Source organism: Rousettus aegyptiacus, unplaced genomic scaffold (assembly GCF_014176215.1).
Source record: "Rousettus aegyptiacus isolate mRouAeg1 unplaced genomic scaffold, mRouAeg1.p scaffold_m13_p_3, whole genome shotgun sequence".
NCBI lineage: Eukaryota > Metazoa > Chordata > Mammalia > Chiroptera > Pteropodidae > Rousettus > Rousettus aegyptiacus.
This window is the reverse complement of record NW_023416306.1, coordinates 82,330,756-82,349,796: the sequence shown is the minus strand read 5'-3', so window position 1 is coordinate 82,349,796 and position 19,041 is coordinate 82,330,756. Positions and strand designations below refer to the sequence as shown.

The window sequence follows — 19,041 nt, the reverse complement described above, 5'->3', positions numbered from 1 at the left end:
CCTCCAGGTTCTGCTCCTTAGAAAAATGTCTGGTGGTACCCCATATCACTGTCCAACTCAGTTCCTTGATTAAGCGGTGGGTGAGCAGGCAAGAAGAGTACAGCTCTCTCAGTAAATAACGCCAGGATTATGAGGCCATAAATTGCTAAGGGCTTGAATCATTGATGGGCGAGGATGGGAGGGACTACAGAACCAGGGGTGACTGGGAGAGATCTGCTAACGTGGAAAGTGGGGCCCACCTTTTCTGTAAACTGCCTGCTTAGCTCCCCTTTTAATAACACTAATTATATTCATCAATCTTTACTGAGCTCTTACTCTGCTCCCAGAACTTCAATGATAGTCTCATTTCATCCCTGCACCAATCCGAAGAAGAATGCACAGTTATCATCCCCATTTTACAGGCAGTGAAATTGCTGGTATCTCAGTAACCCTCCCGGGCCACCGAGCTAGACCAAAGGAGAGAGTGTTGGTCCAACACAGATCTGGGCTCTCCAGGCCAACACCCGCCCCTGCTGCTGCCCCAGCCACACTTCGTGACTCAAGCTTTATGAGCTTGACTCACTGTCTTCCCCGCCCCTCTGGGTGGAAAGGCTTCTTCGGTTTCCTGGTAAACACCAAGACAGAGCTCTGTGACTGCAGGTCTCCTCTCCGGGCCCACCTCAAACCTTTGAAAGCATACACAGAGGCCTGTATGTGATATGTCTAAACTCCAAATAATGAAAAGTTATAAATCAAGCTGTAGCCAGCAAACTATTTAATATGGTCTATTCTTCTATCTTGACAAATACACCTTGTTAACATCGCCAGAGAATTCTCAGATTTCACAATGGACCCTGGCAACACAGACAGAGCAGCTTCCAGCCCCTGACCTCCAGCTCCTTCCTGTCCCCTTCTCACCTGGCTCAGTTTCAGTCCCACACCCTAATAACCTGATGACCATGCAAAACCTTTCATGTAAGTTGCATAAGGGTACATCTTCATCTCCAGAAGAATAGGCCCTGCAAGTAGGAGGGAATTCCAGGGTCCCAGGTAGCTGGGCTGTGGTCTAGAAGGGGGCTCAGGCTCTGGCTGGGCATGTCCTCTTGTCCCACCAACTCCTCACCCTGTGGGGAGGGTTGCAGCCCTAGCAGGGCCAGAGCAGGACCCTCTAACACGCAAGGCCAGGGCAGGGGGTCTGCTCGTTCAGAGTAAGGACAGAATTGTCCCTCTCCCCACTCAGTGACTCTATTAGGGTGGAATCCTGAGCGCAGATTAAATGCTTTTCAGTACAATCCAATTTCCTCCTTACATGGACTAGAAAAGCATGCGCGCGCACACACACACACACACACGCACAGTACATTTGGTGTTAAATATCCAATCAAGTCCAAAGATAATAGAGAAGGGCCAGTTCACTCCCAGTTTAATCAGATAAAATACCCATTCATCGGCTCCTGCCAGGGGCTGACGTCCCCTTCTCAGCACCGCCAGGATGGAGGATGGGTGAGCAGGTGGGGGTGGCTGCAAGAGAGGGGCTGCGGCTGGAAATGAGTGGGAATTGCGGGCACTGAGGAGAAATGGATGAGTAGGATGGCTGTGCCTTTAAATCTTCAAGGAGGAAAAAAAAATCTTCAAGGAGGGGGGCAACGTTGCCCATGGGGGACTAATTATCCTTCAGCCTTTAGCCAGCTCTTACTCAAACACACAAAAGGGGGCTTTGCAGCCCTGATGGCGCTAAGCTTCTGCTCAGAATTGTTTTCACTCTCAGATATGCAAATGTACCTCAGCATGGCGGACCCTGGGGAGGGCCAAATAGTGGCTCAGGGATTCGGAAGGGCCAGCGAGGGCAAGGGCCTAGCTGCTGGACCCCCTCAGAGGACTAGTGTGGGAAACTGGAGGCATCTCACTCTCCCTCCTCTGGCTGGTTGGGGAGCCCTCTCTGAGCCTTGCTTCACCTTTTGGGGAGTGTCTTATAGATGCCAAGATGAAGAGGCCCCTCCCTCCCACCTTCTCCTTTAGGTGGGTGGGGGGTCTCCTGTGGAATACCAGAAGGGCTCCCTCAGGAAGCTGGCTCAGGGTCCAGGAGCTGACAGTCCTGATAAGGCCTTCCTGCCCACTTGACCCCTCCACCCTAGGATACATTCACCAGGTGACTTATCCAAAGCACAAAGTATGTTGCCCCTGTTCTAAACCCTTCTATGGCTCCCTCACATGCACCATGAGCCCCTCAGGCTGATGATCCCTGTGGCCTCCAAAACCTGTGCCCAACCCAGAATATTCTACCCTCACCCAACCCTAATGGTACTCCTAGCTCCAGGCCTTTGCTACTCTACCCTTTCCACCTTATATCCCCTTCCCTACCCCACCCTGGGTGCCCAGCACACAGCAGGTGCTCAGTAAATTAGTCCAATGAATGCATAAAATGCCCCTTCCTAAACAGCCACATGGCCTGGGGAGATGACATGTCTGCATCAGAGAGGGAATGTTTGCTTCCCACTCAGCCCCCAGCCAGTACCTATAGGAACCTCAGTCTTTTCAGCTGTGAAATGGGGAAATGATAACCCTTACCCCTGAAGTCTGGATGTAAAAATCCTGAGGGACCCCTAGAGGGCCTCTGGTGCCTTATCATTCACAGCAGGGGTGAGGAGGACAATGTAAGAGAGCTGAGGACAGGGTTAGGAGAGCTAGAGACCAGATTCTATTTATCTCAGCCCTTCCAAGACCTTCATGTCAGACAACCATCAGCCACTCCCTTAGGGAGTCCATTTCTGCACTATTTGTGGGTCTCTCTGCCCTACCCATCCCAACTCCCCCATGTTCTCTACTCAGCCAGTATTTCGCTGCCATCTCAATAGGACCTGTCTGGGACCTAGACTTTAAAAGTGGAAGGAGAGCTCAAAAACTCCAGGAGGGTGTTCCTGAGGCAGGACTGGAGATGGGCTTGGTGCAAAAAATCTGGCTAATCAGGATTTGCATTCTGAGACTAACCTGGCCAAAGGTGGGCAGGGGCACAGGCATCCTAAGAGACAGGGTGGGGAGGGTACCCCCAGGCAATGGAGCACCCCCATGAAGCCCCCTCTTTTCATTGCTGCCGGCATCTGTGAGGGTCTGGGCCCAGGAGGATTCATGGAGGAGGGCAAGTCATGAAAAGGGAAATGGCCAAAAGAGGCCAGGTGACAAGCCAAGTGAGAAGCAGCTCTGAAGGGACCAAGTGTCTTAAGGCTCAGGCCTCCAAAGGCAAAGTGGGACACATGGATTTTCAGAGCATTGCCCAGGGTCCGAAAGCAGAGATACTTTGTACAGCTCTGGGGTGAGCCATGAGCTCAGCAGAAATGGAGAGGGGAGAACACTCTGGCCTGAGCTGGAGGCAGGAGTGAACCAGCCAGGAAGGGTCCAGACATTGAGGGCGGTGGAGGGGAGGATATAAGAACCCCTAAAAAAGAATCTAGATAGGGCCAGAGAGTCAGGGACAAGGTAGGTGAGCTCCCGGGGATGGATACCTATACATGCCCCGTTCCCAAGTTCCTTAAGGCATTGCCCAGCCATGCCAGCCTCCCCCCAGAAAGCCCTGTGGGTCTGCTCCTTCTGGCCCACCAGGCTTGGTCATTTTGAGCAGAGGACCCCTCCCTCTTCACTCTCCCTCCCAGTGCTGCCTTTCCAGGGGCTAAGATGAGCCTGAGGCAGAGGGAAGGGAGGCTGCGCCTCCAGCTCCCCTGTTACCCTGGCTCCACCCCCATCTACTGTGACCCACTGGGTCCCTCATGAGGCCCAGACTTCTGGCTTGAGGCTCCATATCCCACACCAGAGACTAATTAACAGGTGGTCCCAGGACCTCTCCCCACAACGACCCTGCTTCAGGGCGCTTTTCTCTTGGCCTGGGGAGCGGACAGTGAATAGGAAGCAGTGTCCCATACCTTCAGAGAAATAATGAAATGAGGAAAGTGAAAATGAGAGTAGAATTCAAGCCCAGAGAACACACTAAAGAGACAATACTCCAATAGTAGAATTGCAATTCCCTTCAGCCAAAGATAACCAAGAACACACCTGTAATTGAAGCAAGTTGGGTTTATTAACTCACTGCAGCCAAGGGCAAGGGGCTGTCCACCACAGGGAGTGGGGGCATCAAGAAGTGTGTTGGAAAGGACAGAAAGGATTCTGTTGGCTTAGGTGAGGTGGGGAGAGTTCAAGGACACAGGGCTTTGCTCTGGTTGGATGCTCCCAGGAGGTGTGATAATTCTATGAGTGAGAATTGTAGTTAATTCTTATCCAGAAGGCAGGAGAAATGAAACGAGGCCAAAATGGTCCTTGGTAAAGCAGCAGCAAGCACTCGGATTAGCCAGAGAAGGCTGCTGTCTGGTCGTTCTTGTGGTTTGGACAATGTTCATGTTTCATCTGTGTTCACGTCTGATTGTGGAGTGGTCTTGTTTTTGTCTTGCTACATCATGATCAGAGAGTGGCCTTGTAGGATGCTGTGAAATAATGTTCCACAGGAAAACACCAAGATTTAGTCGTGCATACCAGGCCAGATCCTTGCCATCAGGGCCTGCTTTTTTCTTTCTCAACAGCCTCAGGCAGAGTGACAGAGAGAGAAGGGGCATGTGTTATACACGCAGCAGTGGCAGGCACTGTGCTCAACCCTAGACAGACTTTGCTCACTTAATCTTCACTACAGCCCTCTTCCCACTGCACAGGTGACGAAACAGGTTCAGAGAGGCAAAGTGCTCATCGAAGTCACATGTAACTGACGAAACTGGAATGTAAATCCTGAGCTCCCTGCCGCCTAAGTCCCTTCCATCCCCTGGCCCTTGGTTGATCTGGAGGCTGGGCCTCCATCCATTCCCACTCCTCGGGGCATGGGACCCTAAATTGTCTTCCCCAAAGGCATCCCCGCTGTGCATCTCTTTCTGCCTGGGCTCTGTCCAGCTGTCATAAGCCTGCCGCAGTGTCAGCAGCTACTCTGGATCAGGATGGTCCCCTGTGCCTAGAGGTGTGAGGGGTAATGAGGCCCCGTAATTAAGGTTTCTGGAGACAGGGCTGGGTGATTTATAGACAGGCTTTGTCAATAACTGTGCTCCGGGCTGCAGATCCAGCGAGACATCGATAAGTGCTCGTTACAGCTTCTCCCACTCCCTGTCCTGTCCCCCGCCAACCCCTCCCTAGCCTGTCAGCCCGCCTGTTCACAGCGCCTGTGTACACAGGTTTCGCTCAATTAATTTGCACTTGTTGGCACCATCTGTTCTTTTCATGTGTCCTTATCGAGAGTGTGTGGGCCCTGCCTCCTCCTCAGATGTACTCCAGAGCAGGGACATGGAACCCCCCTCAAGCTGGGGCTCCTTAAGATGGGGCACTTCTCCTTCCTCAGTCTAGGACTCTTGAAGGTGAGGCCAAGTCTTACTCTTCCTTCATCTCCCTCCCCACCCCGGTCCTTCACCCTGGGGAGCCATGTAGGCACCATCTGAGCCTGACCCCATCAGGCAGGGCTTTAGGCCTCCAGAGGAAGCCCCCCAGCCCCACATCAAGCCATCCCCTGGAAGACTGACTGCCTCTGGGGGCTGAGAGGCAGGGCTCTGTTTCTGGTCCCAGCTCTAGCTCCCGCTCCAAGAACAGTGACATCATTGAGTCACGAAGTCGAAGGGGGCTGAGAAGCCACTGCCAGGTCTGTTTCCCTCACACAGCATGAGTGAAGGGAGACACAGGGATCTAGACTGGGTGGGTGGGTGTGACCCGGCGGCTACAGGATGTCAGGGCAGGTGGCCTATCTAAGAGCCGATAAAGGGCAGTATCCTGAGGTTGCCTGCCCATTGCTGTCTCCCCATCCAAGGTTCCTGGTGGCCAAGATCCCACCCCTAGTCCTCTGGGGGCTGCACTTCCCTCTAGAAAGCCCCTTCCAGCTCTGACAGCCTGTGCTGCCAGCCTTCAGCACAGATTCTCCAGATGGCCTGGCTTTCCCAGCCCTGGAGGGTATGAATCTGAGCTGGCTCTGCCACAGAGATGCTGTGGGAGGCTGGGCAACCTCCTGCCCTCTCTGGGCTCTGGTGTCCTGCGAAGCACACTAGGCACATTTACAAGGCAACCAAGCCTTAGCCTGAGAGAGGCTTCATAGTCGTGCTTGGTGCCAGCATCTACTTCTGGCCCAGCCCAATTCATTTGACTATCACACGCTCCTCGTTGGGCCTTGGACTGGCATTCTAGGCCCAAAGATGGCTCTGCAGCCGCGCCAGCCTCATCTCCCTCCACCCCAACCCTCCACGCTTCGCATCTTTATTTCCCCACAGTGCCAGGTTGCTTGTCACCTCACACCTTTGCTCCTACTGTTCCCTCTGCCAGGAACGCACCCCTTCCTCACTCCTTTATCACCTGACAAACTCCTACTCACCTTTCAAAACCTATTCCAGTTCTGAAATGCCCTTTCTTGTACTCCTTCCTGCACCCCGGGGTGGTGAGGGAGTTGGCTGAGGGCTCTGCTATGCCTGCTGCCACATCCACTAGAATATAACCTCCTCAGGAACAGAGACTAAGCCTTGTTTACATCTGTTTCTCCAGTGCCCAGTACAGGGCCTGGGCGAGTGGGGCTGCTGGAGAAAGTGCATTGAACTGGATGGACCCTAGTCCTTAGCCTGGGTTGAGGGAAAGGCAGCACTCACCATCCCCCACAGATGGAAGGTGATGCTCCTCCTGCCACCCTGGCTGTCCACCAATAGGGTCATGGAGGTCCTAGGGACAGACAGTAGATTCATTAGGTCCAAAGGCAGTGCACAACTGGGGAGGGACCCAGCTCCCTGCTCATCTTCCCCCAGCTGCTTTCTACCCCCAGGGCCCATCCCAGAGCCCCCGTGTGAGCCTCCTTGGAATCACAGTGAGTTCTCTGCTGCAGCTAGCCCCAACGCATGTCCTGCATGGGCTCCTGGGCTTAGGGTTTGGCCAAGTGGTGGAAGGTGGTGGGGCATGTGATTCGTGGCCTCTATTTTGTATTTCAGGCCCACTGGTGGCAGTTCTGCCAGAAAAGGGTTTTAGAAACAAAGGCCTTTACTTTACTCCATTGGCAAATGCTAGGCCTCAAGGTACTCCTCCATGACAGCCCATATACAAGGACACAGAATGCTGGGTACAGGCTAGAGCAGAGGCCCACAGCTAGTAGGACCCAAAGAAATCCAGCAACATGCCAGAAGCAATGGTACAAACCACCTCAGCCACGGTATCATCTCCCCCTTCCCTGTGTATCAATGTGGTGGCCTTATTGAAAGGAGGGACAGCGTCAGCATGCAAGAGCCAGGCCTGGAACCTGTTGGTGTGGGAGAGCAGAGAGCCAGTGGGTATTAACAGCCTCTGGCTCTGACCCTGAGTTCCCCTGAGCTGGGGGCAGGAGAACCCCAGGCTCTGCTGTGGGGAGATCCTAGCCCTCATGAGTGAGGTAGTGGGGAGCATGAGCCCTGCTCTTGTGGACTTAAAGGCCAGTCAAAGACATGAGCACCAGCCCCAGGGTCTGGGGAGGTAGGCTCCGGAAGCAGCTCTCCCACTGAGACAAATTCTCTGACCAATTCCTGCCTCACTCTCCCCCACTGTAGAATGGGCATGACAGCAACTGCCTCGCCCAGTTACTGTAGGGATGAAGTTAGAATGATCCATATAAAGTATTTAGAACCTTATCTGCATGGGAAACACTTGTCGTTACTACCTACCTAATTCAGGCTCTAGAAACTCAGAAAAGGAAGTCACCATCCCTTCTAGCCAAGGAAGAGAGGAAAAGCTTTTGTCAGGAGGCCAGCTCTGAAGAATGGATCAAAAGAGACAAGGCAAGGACGCCTCAGTCCTGTTGGTGGAAGAACTTCAAGGCAGAGACAGGAAGGAACAGAACCTGTTCTTCCCCCAAGTGTTCTGAAGTTGCAGGAAGTGGATGCCTACAGAAGAGGAGCGGTGCTATGAGGCTGGAGGGCAGTAGGGCTGGACCGCAGGTGACCTTGACCACCAAGCTAGGTGAATAAAGCCCCCCCAGGGCCACCAGTCATTTCCATGCTCCCCTCTTCTTCCTCCCCACCCCAGCCTAGTGCCAACCCTGCTTCCTGAGACCCCATGGAAGAAGGATGACCCCCAGCCCCACGAAGAACCCTAGTCTTCACATAACAACTTTCTGCTGTGTCGCATCATACTTTAAGAAGTGAGGGACTCCTTAGAAGCCATTTTATAGATGAAGTACCTGAGAGCTGGCAGGTCCCACTGGGGCTTTAAGGGGCAGGCTCAACTCTTCTGGTAGGCATTCCATACTTGTTCTGTGTACAGTGAGGACCTTTAAGGGGTCCCTCCTACCTCCCCTCCCACCAGAGCAAGGCTGGAAGACAGTCATGCTGGGGCCTGGCTGAGCTCAGCCAATGCCTCTGCTTGGTGCATTATTGATGGGGCTTCTAATTGTGCGTTTCCCAAAGTCTACAGCCCTTTGATGAAAAATTCATGGCGTGCCTGAGGATGGGAGCAGATTCAATCGATTGGCAGTGCAGCGGGAGTGGGAGCACTGGGCCCCTCTCAGTGAGGGGTGGCTGAAGGCCAGGCTGGGAGGGGCACCAGTCTGGCTTTGCCTTTATCCCAGGCTTCTGGCCCAGGATCTTGGGATGGGGTGGGGGGAGGAGGGGGACACATGAACAGCAGAGCCCGTTTTCCTGGTGGGGAAGCTGAAGGGCAGGATCAGAAAGGCCCACTTTAAGATGCCATAGGGGTGGCTAGTGCTGTCCAGAGAGGATGGCCATCTCTATCACAAGCCTCATTTTCATTTCCCTAGAGAAATATTAGGCCTCCCCAGAGCCCCCATGAGTCACACAGAGCCACTCATGTGCCAGGTACTCTGCTTGGAGCTTTACACCCACAACCTTATTAAACCCCCAACAGCTCTAAGAGATGGGTGCAGTCATGGTCTCCATCTTACAGAATAGGAAACTGAGGCTCGGAGAGGCGACCAACTGGCCTCTCCACAGTCACACAGATAATTAATAGGAAAGCAGAGACTCAAACTTAGCACTGAGCAAACTCAAGACTCGCTCCCTTTCCACTGCTACAGGCCAGCTCAGATGTGAGCCAGAGTAGCGTGGGGCTTGTCCGGTCCAGCTGCCCTGCCCCATTTCTATTATACAGAGGAAGAAACCCCAGCAATAAAAAGGGGAATCTCCAGGGTCTCAAAGTGAATTAAATGACTAATTAGGGCTGCAAATGAGAAGAGTAAGGGCCCCCCTGCAACACTGACAGAGGCCAGAGCCCCCCGCCCCCTTTCCCCATGCAGAGTTCTGAGCTAGCACCCAGCAGCCCAGGGGTATGTGGTACCTTAGTGGGAGCTTTTGAAACAGGTTGAGCTGTCTGTCCTGGACTGTCCAGTCAGGATTATTATTGTGTTACTAGAGACCCCTAACATTCACCCATCCATTCGTTAAACAAGTGAACAACTATTTATGGAGTCCTGGCTCTGTGCAGGCACCTTGCTCAGTGCTGATGGGGTTGCCTATCGGGACAGGTTTTGGGGCCAAGTTGCCTGGATCAGACAGGCTGGACCCGATTCAGTCGAGAAAAAAGGAGACAGACTCCTCCATGCCCTAGGAGGGAATCTCTGTACCCTAGGCCCTGGACAGTTAAAGCAGATGGCCCTGTCTTAGCGACCAGGCTGTTTCCAGGTGATGGGCTGCCTTGTTTGGGTTTGTTTTCCTTTTGCTTCCCAATGAGTTCCTTTGAAAAACATCCACCCATGTGTCTGCTGAACTAAAGGGAAAGGAATTTGTCCAGACCATCAGGAAAACAGAGATGGGAAGGCCCTGGAACAGGCATAGGGCCCTAGGCCATGCTGTACAGGTGTGAGAGGAGGAGGTGGGCTACTGAGGGGCAAGGGGGCGATGGAGGAGCAGAGGGGAGACTGAGGGGCAGAAATATGGGGTAACTGATGGGAAGGGGGAGCATGAGGAAGAGTGGGGAGGCTGAGGGGTAGGAGTGCCAGGGAGCAGAGGAAGTGGAGATGGAGGGGAGACCGAGGGGGAGACTGAGAGCAGGACAGGGGAGGAAGGGTGCTGACTGGGGCTGGGAGGACAGAAGACCACAGCCCTTCAAAGCGTAGCTCCTTTCCTGGCCTCCTAGCCCCACAGCACTCCCAGGCCCTGCACCTCCTTGTAGTTTCCTGGCCAAGAAATGAGTCTAGCCTGATTTCAACCACCCCACCCAGGGACAAAAGGGAATTGACCCCCCCCCCCCCAGGCCTCCCTGCTTTCAGCTCAGGGCTGGGCTTGGTTACCAGGCAGGTACTTGTTGTAGCAACGGTCCCTGGGGACCCATCCTGAGTAACAAGACTGCTAGCAGGAAAGATGGGGGAGCCAGGCTCCCCATCCCCTCCGGCCCCCAAGGCTGCCCCAGGTTTCCTTGACAGCTACTCTGTAAGTCTGCCCCCACATCCACCGGTTCTGGGAGGATGGATTGGCCCACCTAGCGGGTAGGTGTGTTGGGGTGTGTTGCCTGGCAATCAGTAGAGCTGTTCCCAGAGCAAGGTTGGGAGAAGACCAGAAGATTAGGCCTTTGGACATTGGCCTCAGATTTCCACAGTCATAGCAACTTTGTATGGGGTCTCCAGCCCCTGCCAGGCCCCCTGAGCTCACACTCAGGAACCCAGGAGGGAAGACAGAATTTAATTTTAAGGAAAATCCCTTAAAGTAACCATTGTCTCCTGCTCTTGCCTCTTGATAGACCAGCTCTGAATCCTAGAAAGTGGCCTTGCCCAGGCCCTGGAGAGTCAGGCCAGAAGGCTTGCTGGCAGGGTAGAGCTCACACAGGATTAGGAAAGAGAGAGAGGAAGATGCAGGTGGGAGCATCCAAGGAGAGCTGATCAAACCCAGGCGAGGGGGCTGGTCTTCCTTGCCTTAGTGACGACAATCTTCTCATTCAGACCCCAATTGCCAAAGCTCTTGCTTTTCCACTGTGGCAAAAACCCCAGAACACACCCCAACAGGGATCATCACCCCAGCTGACAGATGAAGAGGCACAGGGTGGCCAGAGCCTTGTGGGCAAGGGCCTCGCTTAAAGTCATCTAGCACGTGTGGGCAGAGGCTAGATTAGAGCCGAATGTTCTGGACTCTAGCCAGGGCTCTTCCGGCACCCAACATGGGGCATTCAGAGCAGCAAAGGTCTAACCAGGGCAGGTTCTGGCAGAAGGTGAGCAGTGAGGAAGAGTTTCTTATGGGAGAATAAGCAGGGCCTATGTGGCCAGGGCTGGGGTCTGGCCCCTCACCAGTCCTCTGAGTGCCTGACCCTATACTTACCTGAGCGGAGGGCAAGGGCCAGCTCCAAGTTGAGTCCAAGAGTGGCAGGACTCTGAGTCACAAACCTGAGGAAGAATGACTGATGGCCGTGCTTAGGGTTTCCTTGGAGGAGGAGGGCCCAGAGTGCAGCCTTGAAAGCAGGGTTCTGGAAGGCCTGGAAGGGGAACTGAAAATGGCAAGACAAAACATTTTCCAGAAAGCCCCTCCTCCAAGCCAGCCCCACCCCCGCCCCAGCCCCATTGTCCAGGCACAGCCCAATTAGCAGTCCCAGCTCCTGCAGAGGCCAATTAACAGGGGCTGGGGTCAGTGGCCAAGGCCTCACTACCCCTTGGAGTTTCACGTCCTCTGTGCTAAGCACAAAAGCTTTCTAGGCACCGTCTCTCCTTCAGCAGGAAGGAAAAGAAAGAACAAAAGAAAGGGAAACTCACTCCTTTTGTTTCTTTGCTATAACCTTGGGCTGAACAAAGAAGCAACTGCCTACCCCTCGGGAAGCAGGTTTTAAACAGCAATTTGTTTTGTGGTTGGGAGGCTCAGCTGACATTCAAGGGGACTCTGAAGCAGGGATCTGGGGTGAGCAGGGCCCAAGCTCTAGGACCTCTTGTGTCTCTGGACTGCCCTCAAGCTAGAAGCAGAGCTCCTTGGGCTTGGCCTCAAGAGCAGTGGCAGGTAGTAAAGCCTCTGGGGTCACACCTCTTCCAGGCTCCCATCCCCAGGACCAAGGTCCCATTGTGGAGATCGCCCTGTCCTTTACCATGCCTGGCCCTGTGCGTCCTGCAGTGTAACCTCTCCTGCTCTGCCACACCCCTGTTGCCTGACCTCAGGCTAGCCAGCCGGGGCCTCTAGCCTCCACTGGTAATAGTACTCATGGACCTCCCTGGCCTGCCCTCTGGTGGTGATGAGGAGAGAGAGTGAGGAGGAGGGAGAGGAGCGGGAGGAGGAAGAGAAGGGACAGGAAGGGGAGGAGAGAGAGGAGGGAGAGGAGGGGGAAGGAAGGGAGGGAGGGTGGGGAGAGGAGACAGGAGAGAAAGAATGAATGAGGAAAAGAAAACCCTGTGGTTCTCATGACCACGGGGTTCTATTGTCACACTGTCCCAGGCAGGTGGGAAGGGAGCTGGGCTGGGCTGGGTGAGTGGGCAGCAGCCTAGGGCACAGGGGCCACGGATGCAGAGGTGTCAGCCTGGGCGTACCTGGGAGCAAGAGGCTTCTTAGCCATGATGAGCCCTGCCCCAGGAAGTAACATCCTCTTTAAGCAGATCTTTAGCGCAATCTCTGCCCTCTCCCACACTTCCCTGAGACAGCCCTCCACCACATGGAATTGAGCTTTCGCTCAGAGCTCTGATCTTAGAAATTAGAGGAGGCCGGCACCAATTTGCACAAATTGAATGTTTTCATTTTAAAGAACTGTGGGTAATTCCTGCTAATGGTATTAGATCTAACATATAGCCAAGAGGGGCCTCTCAGACATCCTGCAGGACCTGCAGGAGCTGAGTCAAATGATGGCAAATCTGGCACTAGCAGGATTCTTGGTCACCAGTCCTAAGGGTTCTGCTTGGCCCTACTTCCCCAACTCAGGACAACAACCAGAGGTTTCAGAGAGGACAGGAAGCACTTCCTTGCTGCCAGGATCTCCTGGGAGCTAGAGGGAAAGTGTGTAGGCGGTCCTTGGTGGGATAGGGAGTGCCAGGCTAGGGTGGCAGAGGTATGAGACAGAAGGCTGGCCCATGAGCAGAGTGACCAGAGCTAATTTCCAAAAGGGGGGTTAGCGCTGGGATAGACCGCCTTGAAATTCAGTTGAAAGTTTATCATGAGGGCATGTAGGAACCACTGAAGAGCTCTGAGAAGCCAGGGAGAATGTTCAGGTTACCTACTGCAACAGGACAAATCACCCTAAAACATTTGACTTAGGGCAATCATTCTGTCATTTATTATTCCAGCTTATAATTCTGTGGGTCAGGAGCTCAGCCAAGGCACAGCAGGGAGGCCTGGTCTCCATCTGCAACTGACGGACATCTGGGTTCTCAGCTTAGCTGACCAACCAGACAGGGGCTGGACCACCTGAGGCTTGGTGGACACGGTTATTTCCCACACCACTACTTTGGGCTTCCTCACAGCATGGCAGTCTTAGGGTAGCGGAACTTCTTCCCAGGAAACAGCAAGTGTTCCCAGAAGAAAGGCAGCAGCTTCAAGGTTTCTGATGACCTAGCCTCAGAAGTCCTAGAACATCATGGCACTGCATTCTGCAAGCCTCTAAGGCAGGTCGAATCGCAAGGGGAGGGGAATTAGATCCCATTTCTCAGTGAGAGGAATAGCACAGCATTTTCAGCCATCTTTCATCTACCAGAGAAGAAAGTTGTGTTTTGAGGCAGCTCAAAGAAAGTCTAGCCATAAGAGAGGCAGAGAACTAGGGGGCCTGCTTGAAGGAGAAGGCTACGGAGATCAGATCAGTTAGCCAGGAGCAGTGAAGGGTCTACCCACCCTGGTGCCTGGGCATTTTCTGCAAACAGATGTTCCTGTGCAGAGGAGATCCCTGAAGGAGAGTGGATACATTGCATTATTAGCTGATTTCTCAGGGGCAGAGGGGTGTCCTAAGTAGAATTGGCCCCTCTTATCCTTAGGTAGGGATCGGGGGCACCAGGAAACAGGCCTGGTCAGGCTCTGGGGGAATAAGAATCTTTCTATCCCTGACTCAGAAAGGCAGCTCCTTTGGGTTCTAAAAGCACCTCACAGCTGGAAGGGTATTGGATGGGTCTGGTTGATGTGTACACCTCCTCTCCTGCAGCAGACACCTTGCCTAGGAGAAATAGTCCCAGTACCTTGTGTATGGAGAAGGTCAAGGGCAGGTGGCAGCTTATTCTGTCCCTTTGGAGACGTAGCTCCATGCCCCCACCCAAGGCATGCCTGTGTTGGCTCTGTAGTAGCACACGCTCTCATCCATACCCTGAGAAACCCAAGCAGAACAGCTCTGCCCCTGGCAGTGGGGCAGCTTTTCAACAAATCACTGAGACTTTCTGGCTCTAGGCCTTAGCTTCCTCCTCGGGAAACTGGAAATGAAAAGGCCCCCTTGCAGACTCATTGCTGGGATTAGGGACAAAGTGTACAAAGGACCTGGCCAGTGGCAGGCATTCGACAAAGAAAGCTGCTATCATTAGGCCCCAGGGGACCCTACAGGCCCCACCTGGTTTGAGTGTCTATACTGTGTCTTTCAAAGCGGGTCAAAGAATCTTGTCTGATGTCCAAAGATCGATGTGTGTGTGTGTGTGTGTGTGTGTGCACGTTATACTTTTTAAATTATATCCAAGTCCCTCTCAACTGTCCTGTGCACAAAGGTGAGCCTCAGATGTCTGCTCCTGTGCAGGTATTACTTCAGATAAGGTCACTTTGGTGCTTTGAGATGGCTCTTGTCCTAAGCCCCTCCCCTCGCCACTCGGCCCCATCATTTACCCTGGCACTGGCTCATGACAGAGGCCTCAGCTGAAGTTCAGAATTTGTTATGTGACCTCAAGCAAGACACTGCACCTCTCTGGACTCCATAGGTCATTCTCCTCAAAGGACATCCATCAAAAAGAACCTCAGAGCTGGGAGTTTGGGGGAAGAAGGTATAAGAAGGCAGGCTGGACTGTCTGAAGAGGAGACATGTTTGCCCAGGGCTGGACAGCAAGACAGTCGTCTATCCATGCCCCCAGCCCCCAGCCCCCAGCCCCCAGTTGTGATCTGTGTAGCTCCTAAGGCCAGCCTCATTCCCGCTAAGGGCTGATGCTGGAGCATCTATGGGAAGTGACTGCCCTCTGCTGGCTGTAAAGGCAAACCACATGGCAGGTGGCCTGGGCCTGCCAGTAAATTGACTGACTGATCCTTGAGCCTGGGGACCCACAGGTTAGATGGCTGCTCAGAGAAGGGCAAAGGAGAGCAGGGCGTGCACCTGGCCCACTAAACCCATTGCCCTGGCTCAGCCTCTGCTCCCACTCACTCCACACCTGGAAAAGCCCTGATACCTGTGTTGTCTGTGATCCAGATACCTGTTTGTACCAGTCCAGGGCCCCCAGCCTCCTTCCTTACCCTAGGAGAGTGAAGCTTCTCCCCAACCCTCCCCACTGCTCCAGGCCCACCCTCCCTATACACGCCTCCCTGCCAGTCTCCTCATTCTCCAGAAAATCCTCTCCCTCCCTCTCCTCCACCCCGCGTCCCCAGCTACCTCTGTCCCTTCACAACCTCACTGTTCCCCTCAGTCCTCACTTCCCCGCACTCTGGCATCCAGAGCACTGGCCAATCACCACAGGCCACATCCTTGAGGTCGCACCTAGAGGTTCTTTCCAAAAATTTGAAAACTATTAAAACTTTTCTCCCTTTTTCTTTTCTTTTTTTCCTTAATTTTTTTTTCAATTACAGTTGACATCCAATATTACACTTTGTTGTAGAGGTGCACAACATAGCGGTTAGATATTTATATAACTTATAAAGCAATCACCCCAATAAGTCAAATACCCATCTGACACCATACAATATTAATGACTATATTCCTTATGCTGTACTTTATATTCCCATGACTATTTTTTATAATTGGCAGTTTGTACTACTTAATACCTTCAGCTTTTCACCCCTGCCCCCAACCCCCCACTAATCTGGCAACCATCAATGAATGTACCTATGAATTTGTTTCTGTTTTGTTCATTTATTTTTGTTTATAGATTTCTCATATAAGTGAAGTCATGTGGTATTTGTCTTTCTCTGTCTGACTTATTTCATTTAGCATAATACCCTCTAGGCTCATCCCTGTTGTCACAAATGGCAAAATTTCATTCTCCTTTATGACTGAGTAATATTCCATTGAGTATAAACCACTTCTTCTTTATCCATTCATCTATAGAGGGACACTTAGGTTGCTTACATATCTTGGCTATTGTAAATAATGTTGCAATGAATATAGGGGTGCAGATATCTTTTCAAATTAGTGTTTCAGATTTCTTCAGGTAAATACCCAGCGGTGGAGTTATTGGGTCATATAGTAGTTCTAGTTTTGATTTTTTTGAGGAATTTTCCATAGTGGTTGCACCAATTTGCAATTCCACCAACAGTACACAAGGGTTTCCATTCTCCACATCCTCAGCAACACTTGTGGATGCTGGATTTTGTTAAATATTTTTTCTATATCTATTAGTATAATTATATGATTTTTATCTTTCATTTTGTTTATGTGATGTATCACATTAATTGATTTGCTGATATTGAACCAAACTTGCATCCCAAGAATAAATCCCACTTGATCATGGTGTATGACCTTTTTAATGTATCGCTGAATTTGGTTTGCTAATATTTTGTTGAGGATTTTTTGCATCTATGTTCATTAGGGATATTGGCCTATAATTTTCTTTTTTATCTGCTTTTGATATCAGAGTAATACTGGCCTTGTACAATGAATTTGAGAGCTTTTCTTCTTCAATCTTTTGGAATAGTTTTTAAGAAGGGTAGGTATTAATTTTTCTCTGAATATTTGGTAAAATTCACCTGTGAATCCATCTGGTTCAGGGTTTTTGTTTGTTGGGAGTTTTTTGATGACTGATTTTTGTTAACAGTTATCTATCTGTTCAGACTTTCTGTTTCTTCCTGATTCAGCCTTGGAAGATTGTATGTTTCTAGGAATTTATCCATTTCTCCCAGGTTGTCCAATTTATTGGCATATAATTGTTCATAGTATACCCTTATAATCCTTTGTGTTTCTGTGATGCTGATTGTCACTTCTCCACTCTCATTTCTGATTTTCTTTTCTTTTTTTCTTGATAAATCTGGCTAGAGGTTTATCAATTTTGTTTATATTTTCAAAGAACCAACTCTTGCTTTTATTGATCTTTTCTATTGTTTTTTAGGCTCTATTTATTATTTCCTTCCTTCTCACTTTGGGCTTTGTTCTTCTTATTCTAGTTCCTGTAGGTATAAGTTTAGATTGTTTGAGGTTTTTCTGTTTTTTGAATTAAGCCTGTATTTCTTTGAATTTCCCTCTTGTAGTTGCTTGGATGGTGTCACATAAATTTGGGGTCATTGTGTTTTCCTTTTCACTTGTCTCAAGGTAGCTTTTGATTTCTTCCTTGATTGTATTGTTAATTCATTCATGGTTTATAGTAGCATGTTACTGCTATACGTGTTACTCCGTATGTTTGTGTGTTTTTCAATTTTCTTCTTGTAATTGATTTCTCATTTCATACCATTGTGATCAAAGAAGATGCTTGATATGATCTCAATCTTAAATTCATTGAGACTTGGTTTGTGGCCTATCATGTTGTCTATCCTGGAAAATGTTCCATGTGCACTTGAAAGAAATGCATATTCTGCTCCCCTGCGGTGACATGTTCTAAAAATATTTATTAAATTCATCTAATCTAGTGTGTCATTTAAGGCTGCCAGATTTTCTACCTGGATGATCTATTCATTGATGTTAATGGGATGTTAAAGTTCCCTACCATTACTGTATTACTGTGATCTCTCTCTTTTTATGTCTATCAATATTTGCTTTATATATTGAGGTTCTCCTATGTTGGGTGCATAGATGTTTACCAGAGTTATATCCTCTTGTTGGATTGAACCCTTTATCATTATGAAATGCCCTTCTTTGTCTCTTGTTACAGCTGAGTTTTAAAGTCTATTTTGTCTGATATAAATATTGCGACCCTGGCTTTTTAAAATTTTCATTTGTATGAAATATTGTTTTCCATCCCTTTACTTTCAGTCTGAGTGTGATTTTTGATCTGAAGTGGGTCTCTTGTAGGCAGCATATGAATAGGTCTTGGGTTTTTTTGTTGTTGTTTGTTCATTTGTTTGTCTTTTAATTCATTCAGTCGCCCTATGTCTTTGAATTGGGGCATTTAATCCATTTACATTTAAAGTAATTATTGATAGATATGTAGTTATTGTCATATTGTTTTCTGATTACTTTTGTAGTTCTCTGTTCCTTTCTTTTTCTCTTGCTCTCTTCTCCTGTATGTTAAATGTTTTCTATAGTGTTGTGTTTGGGTTTCTTTCTTTTTCTTTTCTTTTTTTTTATCTCCTGTAGATTTTTGGTTTGTGGTTACCATGCATTTCATATACCAAGCTATATTTATACCAGTCTATTTTAAGTTGATGGTCACTTAAGTTCAAACACCTTCTAAAATCACTACAATTTTTACACATCCCTCCAGATTTATGTTTTTGTCATTATCTTTTACTTGTTTTGTGTGTGTGTGTGTATCTCTTGTTTTGTTGTTGTGCTTACACATTATCTTCCTACCTTTGCCTTTAATTTTCATACTAGCTTTATAGTTGGTTGATCCTCTAAGAGATTGTCTCTGTCAATGAGATTTTTTTCTTTCTTATATTTCCTCATTCATATTTTTAAACTTTTCTTTCCTAATTAAAGTAGTCCCATTAACATTTCTAGTAATACCTGTTTAGTGGTAATGAACTCCTTTAGCTTTTTCTTGTCTGATTCTAAATGAGCCTTGCTGGGTAGAGTATCTTGATTGTAGGTCTCTGCTTTGCATCATTTTGAATATTTTATGCCAATCCCTTCTAGCCTCCAAAGTTTCTGTTGAGAAATCAGATGACAGTCTTATGGGATCTCCATTGTACATAATTGTTTTATTCTCGCTGCTTTTAAGATTTTCTCTTTATTTTTAATCTTTGGCATTTTAATTATGATGTATCTAGGCTGTTTGGGTTCATCTTGTTTGGGACCCTCTGCACTTCCTGGACTTGTATGTCTATTTCTTTCACCATGTTAGGGAAGTTTTCCATTATTATTTCTTCAAATAGGGTT

At 49.8% G+C, this 19,041-nt stretch overlaps 1 protein-coding gene and 1 long non-coding RNA gene across 9 annotated transcripts in view; one reads left to right on the top strand and one right to left on the bottom strand.

The window, feature by feature from the left end:
* Positions 1 to 4,051: 4,051 nt before the first annotated feature.
* On the bottom strand, positions 4,052 to 11,416 carry LOC118600376. Its single transcript, XR_004949989.1, has 3 exons — positions 11,256 to 11,416; positions 6,624 to 6,693; positions 4,052 to 4,448 (listed from the first exon to the last, which is right to left on the bottom strand). It is a non-coding gene; the product is annotated as an uncharacterized LOC118600376 (long non-coding RNA).
* The window catches only part of CCDC33 (coiled-coil domain containing 33), a 28,227-nt gene continuing 19,430 nt past the window's right edge, over positions 10,245 to 19,041 (top strand). For 7 of the 8 annotated variants that reach the window (XR_004949988.1, XM_036217835.1, XM_036217830.1 and 4 more), the window contains exon 1: positions 10,245 to 10,376. Coding sequence is in view for 7 of the 8 variants with exons in the window: in XM_036217835.1 (XP_036073728.1) it covers positions 10,308 to 10,376 (69 nt within the window). In the remaining variant the exon portion in view is untranslated. The remainder of the gene's footprint in view (positions 10,377 to 19,041) is intronic. The other variant, XM_036217831.1, reaches the window with a different exon arrangement.